Source organism: Chanos chanos, chromosome 8 (assembly GCF_902362185.1).
Source record: "Chanos chanos chromosome 8, fChaCha1.1, whole genome shotgun sequence".
NCBI lineage: Eukaryota > Metazoa > Chordata > Actinopteri > Gonorynchiformes > Chanidae > Chanos > Chanos chanos.
In genome coordinates this window covers 46,948,325-46,967,851 of record NC_044502.1, presented here as the reverse complement: position 1 = coordinate 46,967,851, position 19,527 = coordinate 46,948,325, and the positions used below count along the sequence as shown (strand labels likewise).

Here is a 19,527-nt window from a genome sequence, read left to right as displayed (position 1 = left end):
AGGGAAACTGAGACTGGTGACGGTTCTGCCACGTTTGATTTTTTTACGCTCCGTGAAATTGTTGCTTTATTGTCAGGTTATATGTTTTTTTTTTGTTGTTTATTTGTTTGTTTTTTCTCTCTGCACGAACTTGAAACATGATTGGATGATGTACTCGAGCCGCCCGCCCACTCTGCACTAGAAAATGCTCAGAAGCCTTTTGAGTTTGTTGCACTCACTGTCACTCAGCTGAATTCACACAATCGCTACAAGTGCCATAAAAAGTGGGTTTGGTATGAAAAGTTAAATTTAAAAATGAACTTTTTACTGTTCATACCCACAGCAAAAAAATGTATGCAAATATTGCAATAAAAAGCTTTTATGAAACTGCAGCATAATTAAGTCTGTGTTTTTCTTTGTGATCTAAGAGACAGAGTGTGCATGTTTTGCTTGATTTCGGCCATGGATCAATAATTCTGTTAAATACTTGAGGGGCTGTGATGAGTTCCATGCTCTCTCTGAATTAAGACTATGAGTGCGGTAATGAAGTTTTGATGAGGGCACTGAAAACATTCATGAGATGTTTGTTTGGTGTGGTGTCAGTCCTGTGGGAACTAGAGGAACTCTAGTGGAATAGGACAGGGTAAAGGGGCCACAGCAGGTCCTGGAGAGGGTCCAGATCTTCACAGACTCCATGTCTTCACTGGGTCTGTTTAGGTCACGTTGTCAAAGTTAGTGAAGGTGCATCTGTCTCCCTCTAGTGTTAACAGAGCAGATTTACTACAGAACCTGGGGGCTCTTCTGTTTCCTGTCGTCTGTTCGCCCAGCCGCATGGTTACAACACGTTTCACATGACACCTTTAAATGCCTGCTTCTCCTTTGACCCAAATATTGACTTCCTTTGGTTTTGTGTAGAGACAAATTACACAATGATCTAAATACTGAACACTACCAAATATGCGTAAGTATGCAAGTATGCATTTTATATTAGCTGTCGTAAGTGACTTCTGACATGACTTTTGATGATTTAGACAATTCAGCGGTGTGGTCTAATTTCACCAGGTAGGTATGTCACACTCAGTCCAGGCTGAAAAAGCAGCGTGAGTGTGTGCTTTAGACGTGAACAGAACTTCACATAAAGATGAGGCTTCGGGTGTGTTACCATCTTTATTTTGGGCTGTGTGTGTCATAGGGTTCAGTTACAGTTGCATGACGCTGTATTGGTATGGTATGGGTCTTATCTGTTGTATTTGAGAGACTCCAGACAAAGCGGACAGGAAGGAGAGGCCTAAGAGTGACAGCGCTACTGAAGCCCATGCTACAGGATTATACAAAAAAAAAAAAAAAAAAAAACAACAACAAAAGAAAAGTCTTTTATTAATACGTCTCTGCCAAAAAAAACAAAAAAAGAAAAGAAACATTCCAATGTTTCCGTGTTATTTAATGTTCCTTATGCAGTAAGCAAGGACAGAGGACGCAGGAGCAGAAGAGCTTTCTAAAAAAAATAAAATCAACACATCGACACAGTTACCTAAATGTCATAAGAGAATGTCATTAGCTCAGAAAAAAAGGAGAAAAAAAAAATCACAAAAAAAGAGTCAGAGGGAGAATTGGGAATTTTAGGAAGATCCAGTGCAAACTAAGGCTTTTTTTTTTTTTTTAGATGTATACATCGACTAAAAACTAAAAAGCTAAACCATAAAAAGCGTGAGGATATACACTGATTCCTAAACCCACACGTTACATCCAGGCTTATTTAACTCCTTTTTTTTTTTGTTTTTTTCTTTGTCCCTGAACCAAAAGGTTTGCACAGTACTTCAGATCATCCCCACTCTTATGAAGTATGCACTGGGAAGGTGTCCCACTCAACACAGCCTCTGAACACCACAGAGGAGTGCACCTTACGTCACTTCCAATTCAATTTCATATTGCCTTTGTTCATTACGTAACAAAAGAGAAGAAAAAAGAAATTCAAGTTAACATCTGTACATGTTTGTACTCCTACATGTGCTGTTTGTCAGGGATGTAACATCAAATGTCAATTCTAAAGCACCAAAGTTTTTTTTTTTAAAAAAAAGACCAATTTTTGGTCAAACATTTGATGACATTTGAGCTTGTATAGTGCAGTATATTTTAGGAATCTTTTTTTTTTTTTTCGTCATTAACATAGATGTTTACCTGATATGTGATTAGATGCAAAAGAGTGCATTAGAGACTGATACTTGAATAAGAATGCAAACAAAGAGAGATAATAGAGTAAGCAATGTCAGACACAGGTCTACAGACGTGTTCAAGCTACCGCACTTCAGTCAAAACAACAACACCAAGGTCGCCCACCTCCACTCACCTCATCTCCCCGCCTACAATCACAAGGCCCGCCTCCACTCACCACAACTCCGCCTCCAATCACCACAACTCCCTGCTTACAACCACAAGCCCCGCCTCCACTCACCACCAACTGCCCGCCTACTGTCACAAGCCCCGCCTCCACTCACCACAACTGCCTGCCTACAGTCACAAGCCCCGCCTCCACTCACCACAACTGCCCGCCTACAGTCACAAGCCCCGCCTCCACTCACCACAACTGCCCGCCTACAGTCACAAGCCCCGCCTCCACTCACCACAACTGCCCGCTGACACTGCAGAACTGTTAAATCCCACTGAATGTCCTTTTTTCTGTCAGATACATCAAGATTTCATCATCATAATAGTAATAATAATAATAGTCATAGTAATAATAATAATAAGAGTAATAATAATAATAATAATATCACAGGACCATTTCTCAAGTTTTGATTAGTCAGTCACTCCTGGTCCATACGCTGGGTGAGTGCTGGTTAGAAGGGCATTTCCCTGCTTTTGACTCAAAGCCTTTACGTTGCTCAAAGTTTGTACTCAAATTGCACATCATAAAACTGTACATTATCTTTTAATTTTGGAAAGAAAAGATTTTCCATAAGTTGTTTGCATGATTTTGAGCTTCATTGCATAAAGAGTGGCCAGGGGTCAATGGGACCAAAGTTCTCAGGGTAAGAGCACTGATCTAGGATCAGTTTTTAGCTTTTCATGATGATGATGATCAATACAGTTACTTGGACTGATGAAATCTGATCTTAGATCAGTGCTGTCACTCGGAGGCGTTTGATAAACATGGGCCCGGGTGCGTGTTACTGGCCTAAAGATGTGAGTTTAGGCCCAGGACCATGATGGAAACTGTTCTGAGATCAGTCCTCAGGGGCCATAAACACACCATGTTAGTCATTTTGGGATTAAAAAAAAAAACATACGGCAAAGGAGCGTACTCACATACAATTAAAGCTTATTATACCCCGCTGTTAAAAAGCCTCGACGCTCTCTGACTAAAGTGTAAACCCCGGTTTGTTTGTTTGTTTTCGAGCTTATGTGATTCGGTCAGGACTCTGACGGCTCTGAGCTTCTAGTTTGTTTTTTTTTGTTTTTTTCAAGAATTCAAGAGACTCATGATTGAAACATAGCACCTGCACACTTCTAAGTTCATGGCAAATTTAGGGTCTTCAGATTCTGTGGTGCACTTCAAAAAAATATATGTATATATATTTATTTTTTTAAAAAAGTGTACCCCAGGCTGACCAATTGCTGCATTGCCCTGGGAATTTTAAGAAAAAGTGCATTGGGAGTGAGTGTCAGGGCCCAGGGCCTGGCCGCCCTAACTCACAGTTAGCCACCATGCTCAGTTAATGGGGAGCCTCCAGCATCTCCATTAGGAACGTGTCAATGGGAGTGTCCCCAATCAGCTTAAAGAAGAAAAGGTGCTCAAGGCACTTAAGGCCAATAGAACGCAGCGCTGGCAGACGGAGGAGGAGCTTAGCGAATCTGAGAAGAGAGAGGAAAGGAAGACCGCGTTATTTTTTTTCTGGACATACTGCTAACTGGACTTGTTACAACTTATTTGTAAGGCAAAGTCACTGAATGTGTGAGAGTGAACAAGTGAGTTGAGCATATGTGTGTATATGTGTGAGCATGATCATGTGAATGTGGATGTGAGTGTGCGTTTGCGTGCGTGTGTGTGTGTGTGTGTGTGCGTGCGTGCGTGAGAGAGAGAGAGAGGGAGCAGGTGAATGAATGAGTGAATGGATGAATAGATGAGTGAGTGAGGGAACCCCACCTGCCCTGTTGTTCAGGGTATTTCTGTTTACAGTAGGCTTCCAGAGAGGCATACACCTTCTCACGGAGCAGCTCCACCTCACTAGTGCTGGACAGACCTTTGGCATCTGGGAAAAAAACCACACAGACCAGACCAGGCCCGACCCGTGAGTGGACACAGAGACCAGAACGAGAGGACAGAGGACAGAGGACAGAGGACAGGGAGAGGACACAGTGGGTTTGGATAATAATGCAGCATCCACACTGGAACGGAGTCCAGTAACACTGAATGCAGGACGGTCGACATGTGGCTGCCCCAGTCTGGACAGAAACAGCAGAGGGTGAGTTTGACACTGGACATGTGTGACTCAAACAGCGCTGATGTACAGCTGCAAGTGTGAGTGTCCAGCAGACCCATTTACACTAAAACCAATTCACATTCACTGGACAATATTAACACGCCAAGGGCAGAATTCATGAAAATATTCGTCGACGGAGGGACTTTTAATTTAGTTAACGATGACGACGACTAGACAGAACACCATAACGATATAAGAAATAAATCTGATTATATTATTGAGGAAAATATGACGAAACAAAAACATCGTGAGACGTTTATAATATCCTAAAACATTTCAGAAAGAACATGGGAGTCCACCTGCAGACACACATTTACTGTTGCAAAGGAGCACTATAAAACACATGCTCATTATCGTCAGACAGGCAGCTACCATTACGGAAACATCTGCACTCTTTTCTTCCATGTCATTGTAGTGTCCTCAGAAAGCCGTCTGGTATGACAGACAGTCCACCGGGCCCGGGGAAGAAAAGATCAAATGTATGGCCGCTCTTTACATTAGACGAGAAATCATCAAAAACTAACTGCACAATCAAGGAATGCACACAACACTGACTGGGAGGAACACGACAATGTTGGTGTAGTGTTTTTATAAACTGGGAAAACTCAATGTTTCTATTATAATCACAATTTCCCTGTTGTGTAATGGTGCTAATTGTTGTCATTCTAATCTACAGTTTCTTACAATTTGACAGAGGCTGAATAAAATGATGTACCATTTTAGTCAGTGAGTAATCGACTAAATTGAATCAATATGACATGACTAATAACTGACTAAAGTTTCAGGATATTTTTGTCAAAAGACTAAGTCTATGAATTTAAAAAATGTGTGAAAATGAACTCTGGTCAGGGGGGTGTAAACACTCCAGACTGATTTTAAACAAAAAGTGTAGGAAAAATGAGTGTTGAATGATGATTATCTGTCTCAGTAAGAACCAGAGAGAGACAGACCAGACAGACAGAAACAGAAACAACAATGTAGTGTTCACATTATTGTACTTTTATAAGAATCAAAATTCTCTGTTGGGGGCGGAGTCTAGGGCGTACCTGGGTTAATGTGTAGCTGTGGGCGGAGTCTAGAGCGTACCTAGGTTAAAGTGTAGCTGTGGGCGGAGTCTAGAGTGTACCTGGGTTAGTGTGTAGCTGTGGGCGGAGTCTAGGGCGTACCCGGGTTAATGTGTAGCTGTGGGCGGAGTCTAGGGCGTACCCGGGTTAATGTGTAGCTGTGGGCGGAGTCTAGGGCGCACCCGGGTTAATGTGTAGCTGTGGGCGGAGTCTAGGGCGTACCCGGGTTAATGTGTAGCTGTGGGCGGAGTCTAGGGCGCACCTGGGTTAATGTGTAGCTGTGGGCAGAGTCTAGGGCGCACCTGGGTTAATGTGTAGCTGTGGGCGGAGTCTAGAGCATACCTGGGTTAATGTGTAGCTGTGGGCAGAGTCTAGGGCGTACCCGGGTTAATGTGTAGCTGTGGGCGGAGTCTAGGGCGCACCTGGGTTAATGTGTAGCTGTGGACAGAGTCTAGGGCGCACCTGGGTTAATGTGTAGCTGTGGGCGGAGTCTAGAGTGTACCTGGGTTAATGTGTAGCTGTGGGCGGAGTCTAGAGCGTACCTGGGTTAATGTGTAGCTGTGGGCGGAGTCTAGAGTGTACCTGGGTTAATGTGTAGCTGTGGGCGGAGTCTAGGGCGCACCTGGGTTAATGTGTAGCTGTGGACAGAGTCTAGGGCGCACCTGGGTTAATGTGTAGCTGTGGGCGGAGTCTAGAGTGTACCTGGGTTAATGTGTAGCTGTGGGCGGAGTCTAGAGCGTACCTGGGTTAATGTGTAGCTGTGGGCGGAGTCTAGAGCGTACCTGGGTTAATGTGTAGCTGTGGGCGGAGTCTAGAGCGTACCTGGGTTAATGTGTAGCAGTGGGCGGAGTCTAGAGCGTACCTGGGTTAAAGAGGACAATTGCACGCAGACAGCCCAGCTCTGTCTTATCCATCTGCATGTCTCTCATTTTACACACCAGCTCTGTCAGCACCCTGCACAGGACACAAACACACACACACACACACACGCACACACATGCACACACACGCACACACACGCACACACACACACGCACGCACGCACACACACGCACACACACACACGCACGCACGCACAAACGCACGCACACACACACACAAATGCACGCACACACGCACGCGCGCACACACAAACACACGCACGCGCGCACACACAAACACACGCACGCGCGCACGCACACACACACACGCGCACGCACACACACACACACACAGACGCACACAAACACATATACGGACATCCCTTACTTCATAATTCAATTTTTCTTTCATTTGTCATTTTGTAACTTTGACAAAAATAAAAATATTTGAGGTGATCTCTGTCATTCAGATGTGCAAAAGCTTTTTAAAAACATAAAGCTGTGATCCTGCAGGGCTAATTGTTTGGTGACTGTAAATATATGTATGTTTGTTATGTGTAAATATATGTGACAATTTTTGGACATTTGTTATATATGGTACGTGTGGTAATTACCTGTCGAAGATGGCGCCCACCTCTGTGCTGTGCATGCTCTCCCTGCACAGCCATAAAAATACATTATTACCATCACATTTTTCCCATCACATCATCACCATCACATTATTACCATCACATCATCACCACCACATTATTACCATCACATTATCACCATCACATTATTACCATCACATTATCACCATCACATTATTACCATCACATTATTACCATCACATTATCACCATCACATTATTACCACCACATTCTTACCATCACATCATCACCATCACATTATTACCACCACATCATCACCATCACATTATTACCACCACATCATCACATCACATTATTACCATCACATTATCACCATCACATTTTTCCCATCACATCATCACCACCACATTATTACCATCACATTATTACCATCACATTATTACCACCACATTATTACCATCACATCATCACCATCACATTATTACCATCACATCATCACCACCACATTATTACCATCACATTATTACCACCACATCATCACCACCACATTATTACCATCACATCATCACCACCACATTATCACCATCACATTATTACCATCACATTATTACCATCACATTATCACCATCACATTATTACCACCACATTATTACCACCACATTATTACCACCAAATCATCACCACCACATTATTACCACCACATCATCACCATCACATTATCACCATCACATTATTACCATCTCATTATTACCACCACATTATTACCACCACATTATTACCACCACATCATCACCATCACATCATTACTATCACATTCTTACCATCACATCATCACCACCACATTATTACCATCTCATTATTACCATCACATCATCACCATCACATCATCACCATCACATTCTTACCATCACATCATCACCATCACATTCTTACCATCACATCATCTCCACCACATTCTTACCACCACATTATTACCACCAAATCATCACCACCACATTATCACCACCACATTATTACCATCACATCATCACCACATCATCACCATCACATTATTACCATCACATTATTACCACCACATCATCACCACCACATTATTACCACCACATTATTACCATCACATCATCACCATCACATTCTTACCATCACATCATCACCATCACATCATCACCACATCATCACCATCACATTATTACCACCACATTATTACCACCACATCATCACCACCACATTATTACCACCACATCATCACCATCACATTCTTACCATCACATCATCACCATCACATCATCACCACATCATCACCATCACATTATTACCATCACATTATTACCATCACATCATCACCACCACATTATTACCATCACATCATCACCACCACATTATTACCACCACATCATCACCACCACATTATCACCATCACATTATTACCATCACATTATTACCATCACATTATTACCACCACATCATTACCATCTCATTATTACTATCACATTATCACCATCACATTATTACCATCACATTATCACCATCACATTATCACCATCACATTATCACCATCACATCACCACCACATTATTACCATCACATCATCACCACCACATTATCACCACCACATTATTACCACCACATCATCACCATCACATCATTACTACACATTATCGTCACATCATTACCATCACATCATTACCATCACATCATCACCATCACATTTTTCACATTATTACCAACACATTATCATCACATTTTTACCAGCACATTTTTACCATCACATTATTTTCACATTATTACTAGAGCCTGACCGATAAATCGGCGTGCCGATATTATCGGCCAATATGAGCTAATTGCAGATAAAACAGTATCAGCGTTTATAACGGCCGATAAAAGACAATTAAACGGAATTTTTAAACTGCATTATGTCATGATATCTTAGTAAGGACTTTTAAATAACTACACACAACAAATGTTAGGGTAAATCTTTGTTTATGTTATGTGTTTCTGAACAAAAAAAAAAAAAAAGATTATCGGCCGACATATCAATATCGGATTTTTAAAAAATCAAATATCAAAATCGGTATCAGTCTGAAAAGTCCTATATCGGTAAGGCTCTAGTTATTACTATCACATTGTTATCATCACTAGAGGGACCATGTGACTGTGTGTATTCTTTACTACAGTCATAGCACCCAGACTCAAACCAGGGGAGACTCACCATTTGGGTTAATCTAACCTGAAAACAACTGTTTTTTTTTAAAGTCTAGTCTTGCCGAGACAGGCAGGACACTCCGGGAGAATGACAGGGAGACGAGGCGTGAGTGCAGGATGGCAGACGTGCCACTCTGTGCTTAAAGTAAAGGAGCTTGTTTTTAAAAAGCACGAAAGCCAAAGAGGGACAAAAGAGGGGTTTAAAGTGACCTGTCGAAGATGGCTCCCACCCCGGTCACATCTCTGTGGTCGCTCAGTCCCGCGGCAAGCAGCGCGCCGTCTTTCATGCCGATGGAGCGATGAGAGAACGAGGCGATCAAGAGCTCATTCCACCCTAACAAACACAGCACCCCACAAAAAGTACTATTAGACTACTGTACACCAACCCATACAGAGCATGTGGCCCAGTGTGTGTGTGGCTGATCTGTGTATGATCTGACTGTGCGTGGCTGGTTAGTGAAGGGTCAGAGATGTGTGTAAGGTGAGGGACAGCGTACCTGCTCTCAGGAGGATCACCTGGTCATCCAGAGGAAGCTGGGAGAAATGGGGAATTCTTTTGGCCCATTCCACCAGCGTGAACAGCTGTTTGTCGGCTGCCTGGCACATGTTGGAGACGGGATCACTGGGCTACGGGCAAACACACATCACAAAATCACACTATGTCTAATGACATCAACCACTCATCAGCCACACTCCTGGGCTGCCCTCAGACAGCGTAGGGTGAAAATATGTGGACAGCGTTATGTAAACAGGGACAGATATTTCCATATTCTTGATGCTGACGGCCTTTGGCTAGCATGTTGTATTACACAGCAGCTCCTTCCACACACAGAGCCTGACAGCCCACACTACCAAAGACAATACTGTTCTTATCATCATCATCATCATCATCATCATTATCATTATTATTATTATTATAACTATAACTAATGAATCCCAGTGAGGTACACTTACAGAACTGCCGTCAGAGTGCAGCTCTGTCTTACGCTCCGCCGCCGTCTCAGCTTCCAGAATCTTCTCCACGGGCATGTCCTCATTGGCAGAAATGCTGCTGTCATAATCTCCATCTCTCTCCTTGGTCCTCTGGCGCTCCTCCTGCACAGCTGCACAGAGCAGAGCCAGAAAAACACACAAGCACTTAAAACTCTCACTCTCTCATACACACACACACACACCATAACTCTCACTCTCTCATTCACACACACACACACACCATAACTCTCACTCTCTCATTCACACACACACACACACCATAACTCTCACTCTCTCATTCACACACACACAAAACCCATAACTCTCACTCTCTCATTCATACTGAGACACACACACACACACACCCCATAACTCTCACTCTCTCATTCACACACACACAAAACCCATAACTCTCAAAATTCCTGAGAAGGACCAGACCTAGTAACTTTACCAGAAAAGTTCTGGACCAACTCAAGTGTGAACAAAGCCGTAACATTGCTGGCTAAGAGGTAGACGTTTCTGACAATGTACCTCCCTGACCCTCACATGCATCTTCTTTTCTGCATCTCTCTAATGTCAGAAACACCTTGGTGAACCCAGTAGTGTATGTAATAACTAGAGCCCGACCGATATTGGATTTTTCAGACTGATACCGATTTCGATATTTGACGATTTAAAAATCTGCTAATGATATATCAGCCCATAACATAAACAAAGATTTTCCCTAACATTTGTTATGTGTAGTTATGTAAGAGTCCTCGCCAAGATAACGTGACATAATGCAATTTAAAAATAGACTTGTCTTATTGTCATAGGTAGTACTTTGAACAAAGGTACAACAAAATGTATTAAAGTTTTGATAAATAATGCAGTAAACTGATACAGTGACCTAGAGTAAACGCTGCTGTTGGATGCATCTAATACTACATGACTGTAGTCGTGTCATATCGAGGACTTGTGATTTCACACTACACGTTTGAAAGAGAGATAACTTTGCTTGGTTACCAATCCATGTCAGATACTTGTTCGGCTCATGTTAATTTACGTGTCCACTCTGGTTTAATAATTTCCAAAGCACTGACTGTGACTACAGACATGCGAGTCGCAGATATATTTACCAGTGCATCATTTAGGCGGAATAAGTTTAACACTACAGTTTAATCATTCATTAATGTTAGCGGTCCTCCACTGATAAACATGACATTAGCTTGCTTTGTGGGTAACCTAATTTAGCAGTGGACAGCGTTATAAGCTGCTGTAAGCGATGTCGCCAGAGAAAAGTTTTAGACAAGACGAGGGAGAAATGCCAGGACCGTTGTCTGCAGCACAATCTCCTGGATCAAAATCAATCCGGATTCAAAGCCGGCCACTCCACCGAGACGGCCCTCCTTGCTGTCACGGAGGAGCTCCACTTGGCCAGAGCGAAGTCTCTCAGCTCTGTCCTCATACTCCTAGACCTCTCCGCAGCATTCGACACGGTCAACCACCAGATCCTCCTCTCATCCCTTGGTGGGCTGGGCTTCGCGGGTTCTGCACTCGCATGGTTCAAGTCCTATCTGTCTGACCGCTCCTACCAGGTCTCTTGGAGGGAATCGGTCTCCTCCACCCGCACTCTACACACAGGTGTCCCACAAGGGTCAGTACTTGGTCCACTCCTCTTCTCCCTCTACACCAGATCACTTGGCCAGGTTATCTCCACCCATGGCCTCTCTTACCACTGCTACGCTGATGACACACAGCTGTTCTTCTCCTTCCCCCCCTCTGACTCCCAGGTTCAACCTCGCATCGCAGCCTGCCTAGCTGACATTGCCTCCTGGATGTCTGCTAACCATCTCAAACTTAACCCGGAGAAAACAGAGCTCCTGTTTTTTCCTGCTAAGAACTCCCCAGCGATCGACAATACAATCACCATCGAGGGATCTGCGGTGTTTCCCACCTCAGCAGCCAAAAACCTTGGCGTCACCCTCGACAACCAGCTGACATACTCCGGGCACATCGCAGCAGTCACATGATCCTGCAGATTCGCCCTATACAACATCAGGAGAATCCGCCCTTTCCTCACGCAACAGGCAACCCAGCTCCTAGTCCAAGCGCTTGTCATCTCCCGCCTGGACTACTGCAACGTTCTACTGGCTGGCTTGCCGGCCTGCGCCATCAGGCCGCTCCAGCTCGTGCAGAACGCCGCTGCACGCCTGGTATTCAAACTCCCTAAGCACTCTCATGTCACTCCGCTGCTTACTGCACTCCACTGGCTTCCGGTAGCAGCCCGCATCCAGTTCAAGACACTGGTGCTGGCCTACCAGGCCACACGAGGCTCTGCCCCATCATACCTTCAGTCTCTTATAAAGCCTTACACCCCAACTAGGACCCTCCGCTCCACGTCCTCCGGACAACTGACGGTCCCCTCACTCCGGGACCCCGGCAGCCGCTCCTCCCGACCACGCCTCTTCTCTGCCATTGCCCCGAGGTGGTGGAACGACCTCCCCCATGCAGTCAAGACTGCGGAGTCTCTTACCATCTTCCGCAGGAAACTGAAAACCCACCTCTTTAGAACACACCTGTCCCCCAGTGCCTAACCCCCCTTCCCTAGGAGGGAAAAAAACAAAACAAAACAAAAAAAAAAAAAAAAAAAAAAAAAACCTTTGTCTTGTATTTCTGTTTGTAAAAGTATTCCAGGGGCGCAATGCGAAAGGGCAATTTGACGCTCAGTCTTATTATGATCTCTGTTGAAGGTATTAGAAATCCGACTGATGCACCAATTGTAAGTCGCTTTGGTAAAAAGCGTCTGCCAAATAACTAAATTGTAAATTGTTTACTCGCTAGAACTATCATGCTGTTTCATAAATAAACCTACAATCAAGTCTGTCAACAGCCTAGTCTACACCACTCAACTACTGTAACATTAAACGTAATTTCAATGTATCTTTAATTTTTAACTGACTGTTCCAGCTTTCACATGACTGCAGCAAAACCAGGCATGGCTGACACGAATGTCATCACTTGGTTGACGGATCCATTGCCCGTCTCTTTTTTAATTGTCATTTATTGGCCATTATAAACGCCAATACCGATTTATCTGCAATTAGCTAATATCGGCCGATCATATCGGCACACCGATTTATCGGTCGGGCTCTAGTAACAATGTGAGGTGTCTTCATAACAGTTGTAAATTAATAATACTGTCAGTAAATCCACACTTGATGAGATCTGTTCACCTGCTAATCTGTCGAAAAACAAACAGCATCCATTAACGTCAAATCCCGCCTTTTTGACATTTTCCCCGCCATGTGTAAACACATCAGCGTTGCAAGTGCAAATGTGGAGTAGTGCATCCACCAGCACTGCCAGAAAACCCAGCAATGTTCCAGATCCTCTGTGTGAAAAGGGTTTAGGACAGCAGGGGAAAACCCAGCACTGTTCCAGATCTTCTGTGTGAAACGGGTTCAAGACAGCAGGGCTTACGACAGCCTACGTCTCTGTCTCTGCCTCTCTTCCTCTCTGTCCAGCCCACGCCTCTGAGAGGCAGTAGGCGTGCTGAACCCAGGCAGCTGCACTAAGATGAGCAGAGCTGTCAGGGAGCCAGCATGCCTTCACTATAGAGACTACTGTGTGCAAAGGTAACGGTCACGCCCTCTGGAACACGACACCGTTTGGTTAAGGAAACACTGACAAAACCAGAAAAGATCTGTCAGCGTGTGGCAGTGAACCCTAACACACAAACAAACCTTCAATTCTGCTCCTGTCAACACGACCTGCTCCTTTACGCATTCACCCACACACACGCACCTCAATGCCAACGTTTCACCAACCAAATAAACACTGAGTCACACCCATCACTGCTGCATCACACAGCCTGGGAAAGCGTGGTGAGCGACAGGGAGAGAAGGCAAGCACAGGCCGGCATGCCATGGCACCTGCCTCTCAGGGCATTTCAAACAGCCTTTGTCAGATTCAACACTGACAGCCAATCAGAAAGGCTGCAGTGGGAGGAGCCTGGAGAGATAAGTAAGAAGCGGACCAGTAGAGAATCAGGGAGAATTCACCATTAGGCTGTTGCAGGTTTCAATGCACATCAGGTTTCAATTTCAAATTCAGAAACCAAACCCCTCTAATTCACTCATTTAACAGGACTGCCAAAAATATGTCAATTACGCCAGTTCCTCAGAACACGAATAACAAAGACACTGCTCCTGTACACACAACAGAATCATAACACACCTTTGCATGCATCAACCAAAAACAGAGAAATTTGTGATTAATCAGTATTGCAACTGCAAAAGAATCCATCAGAGAGATTAAAAATGAATAACTGTGAATGCTATTTAATTTACTCCTCTGTTTATGTATCACAGTCTCTCCATTCATGTATAAGACAAGACTCCTCTCCATCTCTCTGTCAATCTCTCTCCCTTTCGCTCTGCCTGCCTGCATCTGTATGTGTGTATGTGTGTGTGGGTGTGTGTGTGCGCGTGTATACGTACCCTCTCTCTTCATGCCCATGGCCAGACATTTCTGGTAGCGGCAGTACTGGCAGCGGTTGCGCTGGCGTTTGTCCACCAGGCACTCTTTATTATCACGGCAGGTGTAGCTAAGGTCTTTCCTCACAGTCCTCTTAAAAAAGCCCTTACAACCCTCACAGCTGTACACACCATAGTGCTTCCCTGCACACAGGGACAGAGAGAGAGAGACAGAGAAAGAGAGATGAGAAACAAACACAGGTTTCCCTATTTCTCCATCACAGAATCGCGGTGTTCTGTGGATGAGAAACAGCCAATAACATTGACTTGACCCATTAACTACCTGTAAAATTTGACTATACTATTGTCTTTAATATTACTACCAGCTCTGACATCATGTGTACACGTGGACCTGAGAAAACCCTCCACAGAGACACGGCTCAATACAAAACAAACAAAGAATACGACAACGGCAACGTCTCAGGAAAGCACAACAGATTTTCATTCAATTTAATGATCACTACAGATCACTGAGAGAAACCCTTACTGAGTGAAATGTCAACACAACTCACTGATGAACCTCAGGAATATGACACTCCCCCACACGCACACACACACACACACACACACAGGCCTCTTTTCTGTGAATGGCTGTGTAACATGTGTCCTGAGCGTGTCCTGAGTGTATGTCCTGGGCTGGCTGTGTGGCATGTGTTCTGAGCGTGTCCTGAGCGTGTCCTGAGTGTATGTCCTGGGCTGGCTGTGTGGCATGTGTTCTGAGCGTGTCCTGAGTGTATGTCCTGGGCTGGCTGTGTAACATGTGTTCTGAGCGTGTCCTGAGCGTATGTCCTGGGCTGGCTGTGTAACATGTGTTCTGAGCGTGTCCTGAGCGTATGTCCTGGGCTGGCTGTGTAACATGTGTTCTGAGCGTGTCCTGAGCGTATGTCCTGGGCTGGCTGTGTGGCATGTGTCCTGAGCGTGTCCTGAGTGTATGTCCTGGGCTGGCTGTGTGGCATGTGTTCTGAGCGTGTCCTGAGTGTATGTCCTGGGCTGGCTGTGTGGCATGTGTTCTGAGCGTGTCCTGAGCGTGTCCTGAGTGTATGTCCTGTGTGTATGTCCTGGGCTGGCTGTGTGGCATGTGTTCTGAGCGTGTCCTGAGCGTGTCCTGAGCGTGTCCTGAGTGTATGTCCTGGGCTGGCTGTGTGGCATGTGTTCTGAGCGTGTCCTGAGCGTGTCCTGAGCGTATGTCCTGGGCTGGCTGTGTGGCATGTGTCCTGAGCGTGTCCTGAGTGCTCACCCGAGGAGCGATCTCCACAGATGGCACACAGTCGTTTCTGTGACAGCATGGGACCACAGCCGCCCATGGACTTCAGGCCAAACGGAGGCTTCACGTCGTCAGAGCTGCTCACAGTGTGCTGACCGGACGCCGACATCGACGAGTTGATCTGAGCGTGAGAGACAGAGAGGGAGATTAAAAACAACAAGTAACGAGTGAGGGAGGGAGGGAGAGCGAGAAAGAAACGCAATGATGTGGAGACGTAGTAGGTTCACAAAAAGACACTAACCACTTTAAACATTTCAAAGACTGTCCGTCTGTCATTTACTGTCCCATAGTCTGACCCTTTTACAAAACATTCACCAAAATTGGTTACGTGTCAGCAGCTCACACGCCTGGTAACCTGCTAAATACCGTGTTACACATCTTGACAAAAAAAACAAACAAAAAAAAACCCAAAAATGATAATCGCTCTTCAATGTGGAGGCAGCAGTAATAGAACCATATCACATTCAATACCATCTCCAGCCAAATCTCCAAACATACATCTTGCTTCCCGTCTTAGGCAGACCCAAGGTCTTATCTGTGAGCTCACCTGCGGGTTACTGAGGGGACCATAGCCGACGGAGGGAGTCCCGGGCACGGCAGGGGAGCCGAGAGAGGAGCTGATGACAGACAGGGGGGAGTCCAGGGAACTGACCGGGCTGCTGACGGCAGAGGTGCTGGGCGGTAGGGAATTCATAGATGCAGCCGGATTGGCCAGTGATGACAGGACACTGAGGGGGATTTGCCTGAAAATCTACTGGAAAGACAGGGAGAGCTCATGTAACCAGAGCTGTGTGTACAACTGACAAATGTGTTTCCCTTTTGACATTTTGTTGCATTCACTATCATATACCGTGGAGTTAAGGTGTCCAGCCAGTGTTTGTATAGCACTTAAACAGTCGAGCAATACATTTTTTACTCTTCTGGTGTGGAGAAGTGACGTAACAAACAGTGCTGTGCCAAAATGTAATATAAAACTCGAGTTTGCTGTCCAGGAACAAATGCAGTTTGTCCAAAAGAGCTGTTGGATAGTGCTGCAGCTAACAAAGTGAGACACGGTAACAATTCCGAAAGTAGTTACAGTGACTCTGCTCGCTTTCTCCTGGAACCCTGCCCTCTGATTGGGACACACAGATTTTAATACCATAAAACAGTCCAATCAGGTGAAAAGTAATCTGTTTTAACAAATACGTTGTCTTTCACTAGCTGCAAGTTTAACTTGCTGGTGTTATTCGATTACTGAAGACTAATAACACAAATGTATGCAAAAGTAGCCCCTTTTATTACAACGCACGCTAACTCCAATCCTTAGTAACATTGTATCCACGTCGGCGACCTAAACTGGCTATTTTGACGTTACGTGTTCAGAAGAATATTAGACTGCAAGGTTTAATCAAATGCCTTTTAAAATTACATCGCTGTAATCCTCAACTCATTGTGGATCTGCCATGCAACGGCTATGGGCATGACAAAACAACATAGATCAGCTTGGCTAACATTAGTTCAGCTATACAACTAAATTTGTCAGAGAGATGGCAAGCTAATAATTTCATATGAAATTTCGCAAGGGATGGCAATTCGATCATTTTGTATTAGAGTCGACGCAGCCAACTCAGTTCTAGCTGACGTACCACGTCAGTTATTCGATATTTGTGTGACGGTAATAGCAAAAAAACAAGTTATTTAATTCTAAACGTGACATTAACATCTAGTCCACAAATTTTACCCAACTGCAAAATATTTTAAAGTTTGCTAACAATCTGAATTTCAAATCAAAGTTTTAGCGAAGCCCAAACAGAATTTATTGATTGCGCCAACTGATCTTACTATCTTGACTAGTTAGCTTCTAAGAAACATGGCCAAAAAACAAAGTCTAGTTGAACTCGGCTAAAAACATTAGCCTGGCAAAGCCAGACGTTTATGCGCTTTATCTCACAAAAAAACAACTAGCCAGCTAGGATTAGGTAACATTCAAGGCCGAATCGTAACATACCTAGCGAGAATATTCGTTTTAACAAGTTGAAAACACCGCCAAACGTTGTCCGGGTAGTGTAGATGCAAGCGAAGTAAAACGCAGAATATTTTGCTAGCGAGTAGCTTAAAATGGATTCATCGGTTGGTTGACGACAGCTCTTTGACAACAACTTTTATCGCTGTGATGTCTAGGTTGCTAATTAGTTATGGTAGCTAACGCACTTCCCATTGACCAAAACCAGCTTGTGACTAGGTTAGTAAACCTTGTTATCTACATGGTTTTACAGAACAAACAGCTGTGAAATTGCCATGCTAGCAAACCAGCTACACTGTATGGGACTTAGATAGCGTTAGCTGCCCAGCTACCTTAGATATAAGCTATGTCCAAGTATGCTATCCTAGCTCGCTTAGCTTAGTTAGGTTAGCTCAGCCAGGGAGCCAACGAAGCTAGCTACGTCAACTAGCCAGCATAGCACAATTATTTTTCGCTGTAAGGCGAGCTGCTCGTTCAGATACTGCGGATTTTAGACAAATAAAAATCAATCATGCGTTTCAAAGAAAATGTAAAGTTGTAAATAATGAGTAAATCGTGGTCGAGAGTTACATTTTACCAACCAAGCAGTTTGAAGTGTGAGTGTTTGCATCCAGACAAATACCTTTCTACTTGGCCTCCTAGTGGACAGTGTTCGTCCATACAAAAGATAAGTGACAGAGTGAGTGAGTAAATAAATAAATAAACAAACAAACAAACAGATACATAAATTGACTTTCACCAGACCCCACACAAATGATCATCTGGCATAAATTATGAACAACCTAGTATCAACTGCTTTTGGAGTGGTTATTTCAATTATCTTGTCATACAATGGGAAACAGATTTCTAACTCACGTTAGATTTATGTTTAATAAAAGCTCACACAGTATAAATCTACAGTACTAAAGCATCTATGCTGCACCCAGAGGACACCTCCCCTACCTGTTCATCTCTCTGATAGCGTTACATCTTAATGAAATGAGCAAATAACAGTGTTCCTGGGTGTGAAATTGGTGTCTACTTTATACTTCAGGGAAACAATTTCAACAGAACTTTGTGGTTGCAACAGAAGACACTGTTGTGTGATTTTAAAATCCGTGACAGTCCCAGTTCAGTCTCATTCCTGGCACCCATCTGTGGAATGTCAGAATGCATTGTCTTCACAGTCAGTGGAGTAAGTCACCTTATCTGTGAATTACACAACTGAGACATTTTTCCACTTGTGCTAACAATTCTTTCTCTGTGTTGATGCAAAACCAAATGGATCATTATCTCTAATAGCATCAATATTTTGTGAGAATGCACGCAGTGTTTCATTGCCATGTTAAAGAATCACCGTGGTAGGCTGTTGAAATTGAGCAGTGAAAACGCATGTGAACAGGAAAAGTGACATTCTTCCATGAGTCACACACTGAAGTCCAGGAAGTTTTGTCAGAAACACATTTTCTCACCAGGTAGACTAAAGGAAGCATGAGGCGACGTATTCAGACGCATGTATGTGTGGATCACTGGTTCAGGATTTCAGGTAAATAAAAACAGAGAGTACAATAGTTCCTGTGTACAGAACACGTGCAAACAATACCACCATACTTC

General features: G+C 44.0%; 1 protein-coding gene across 1 annotated transcript; it reads right to left on the bottom strand.

Moving 5' to 3' along the window:
- Positions 1 to 1,127: 1,127 nt before the first annotated feature.
- Positions 1,128 to 18,554, bottom strand: rxrbb (retinoid x receptor, beta b). The gene is made up of 11 exons (XM_030780996.1): positions 18,516 to 18,554; positions 16,477 to 16,680; positions 15,903 to 16,050; positions 14,630 to 14,809; positions 10,125 to 10,279; positions 9,674 to 9,803; positions 9,387 to 9,510; positions 6,999 to 7,040; positions 6,387 to 6,478; positions 4,124 to 4,229; positions 1,128 to 3,831 (listed from the first exon to the last, which is right to left on the bottom strand). Exons 2-11 carry the CDS (start codon positions 16,621 to 16,623, stop codon positions 3,693 to 3,695), a joined length of 1,263 nt encoding a protein of 420 aa, XP_030636856.1. The 5' UTR covers positions 16,624 to 16,680; positions 18,516 to 18,554; the 3' UTR covers positions 1,128 to 3,692.
- Positions 18,555 to 19,527: the final 973 nt, after the last annotated feature.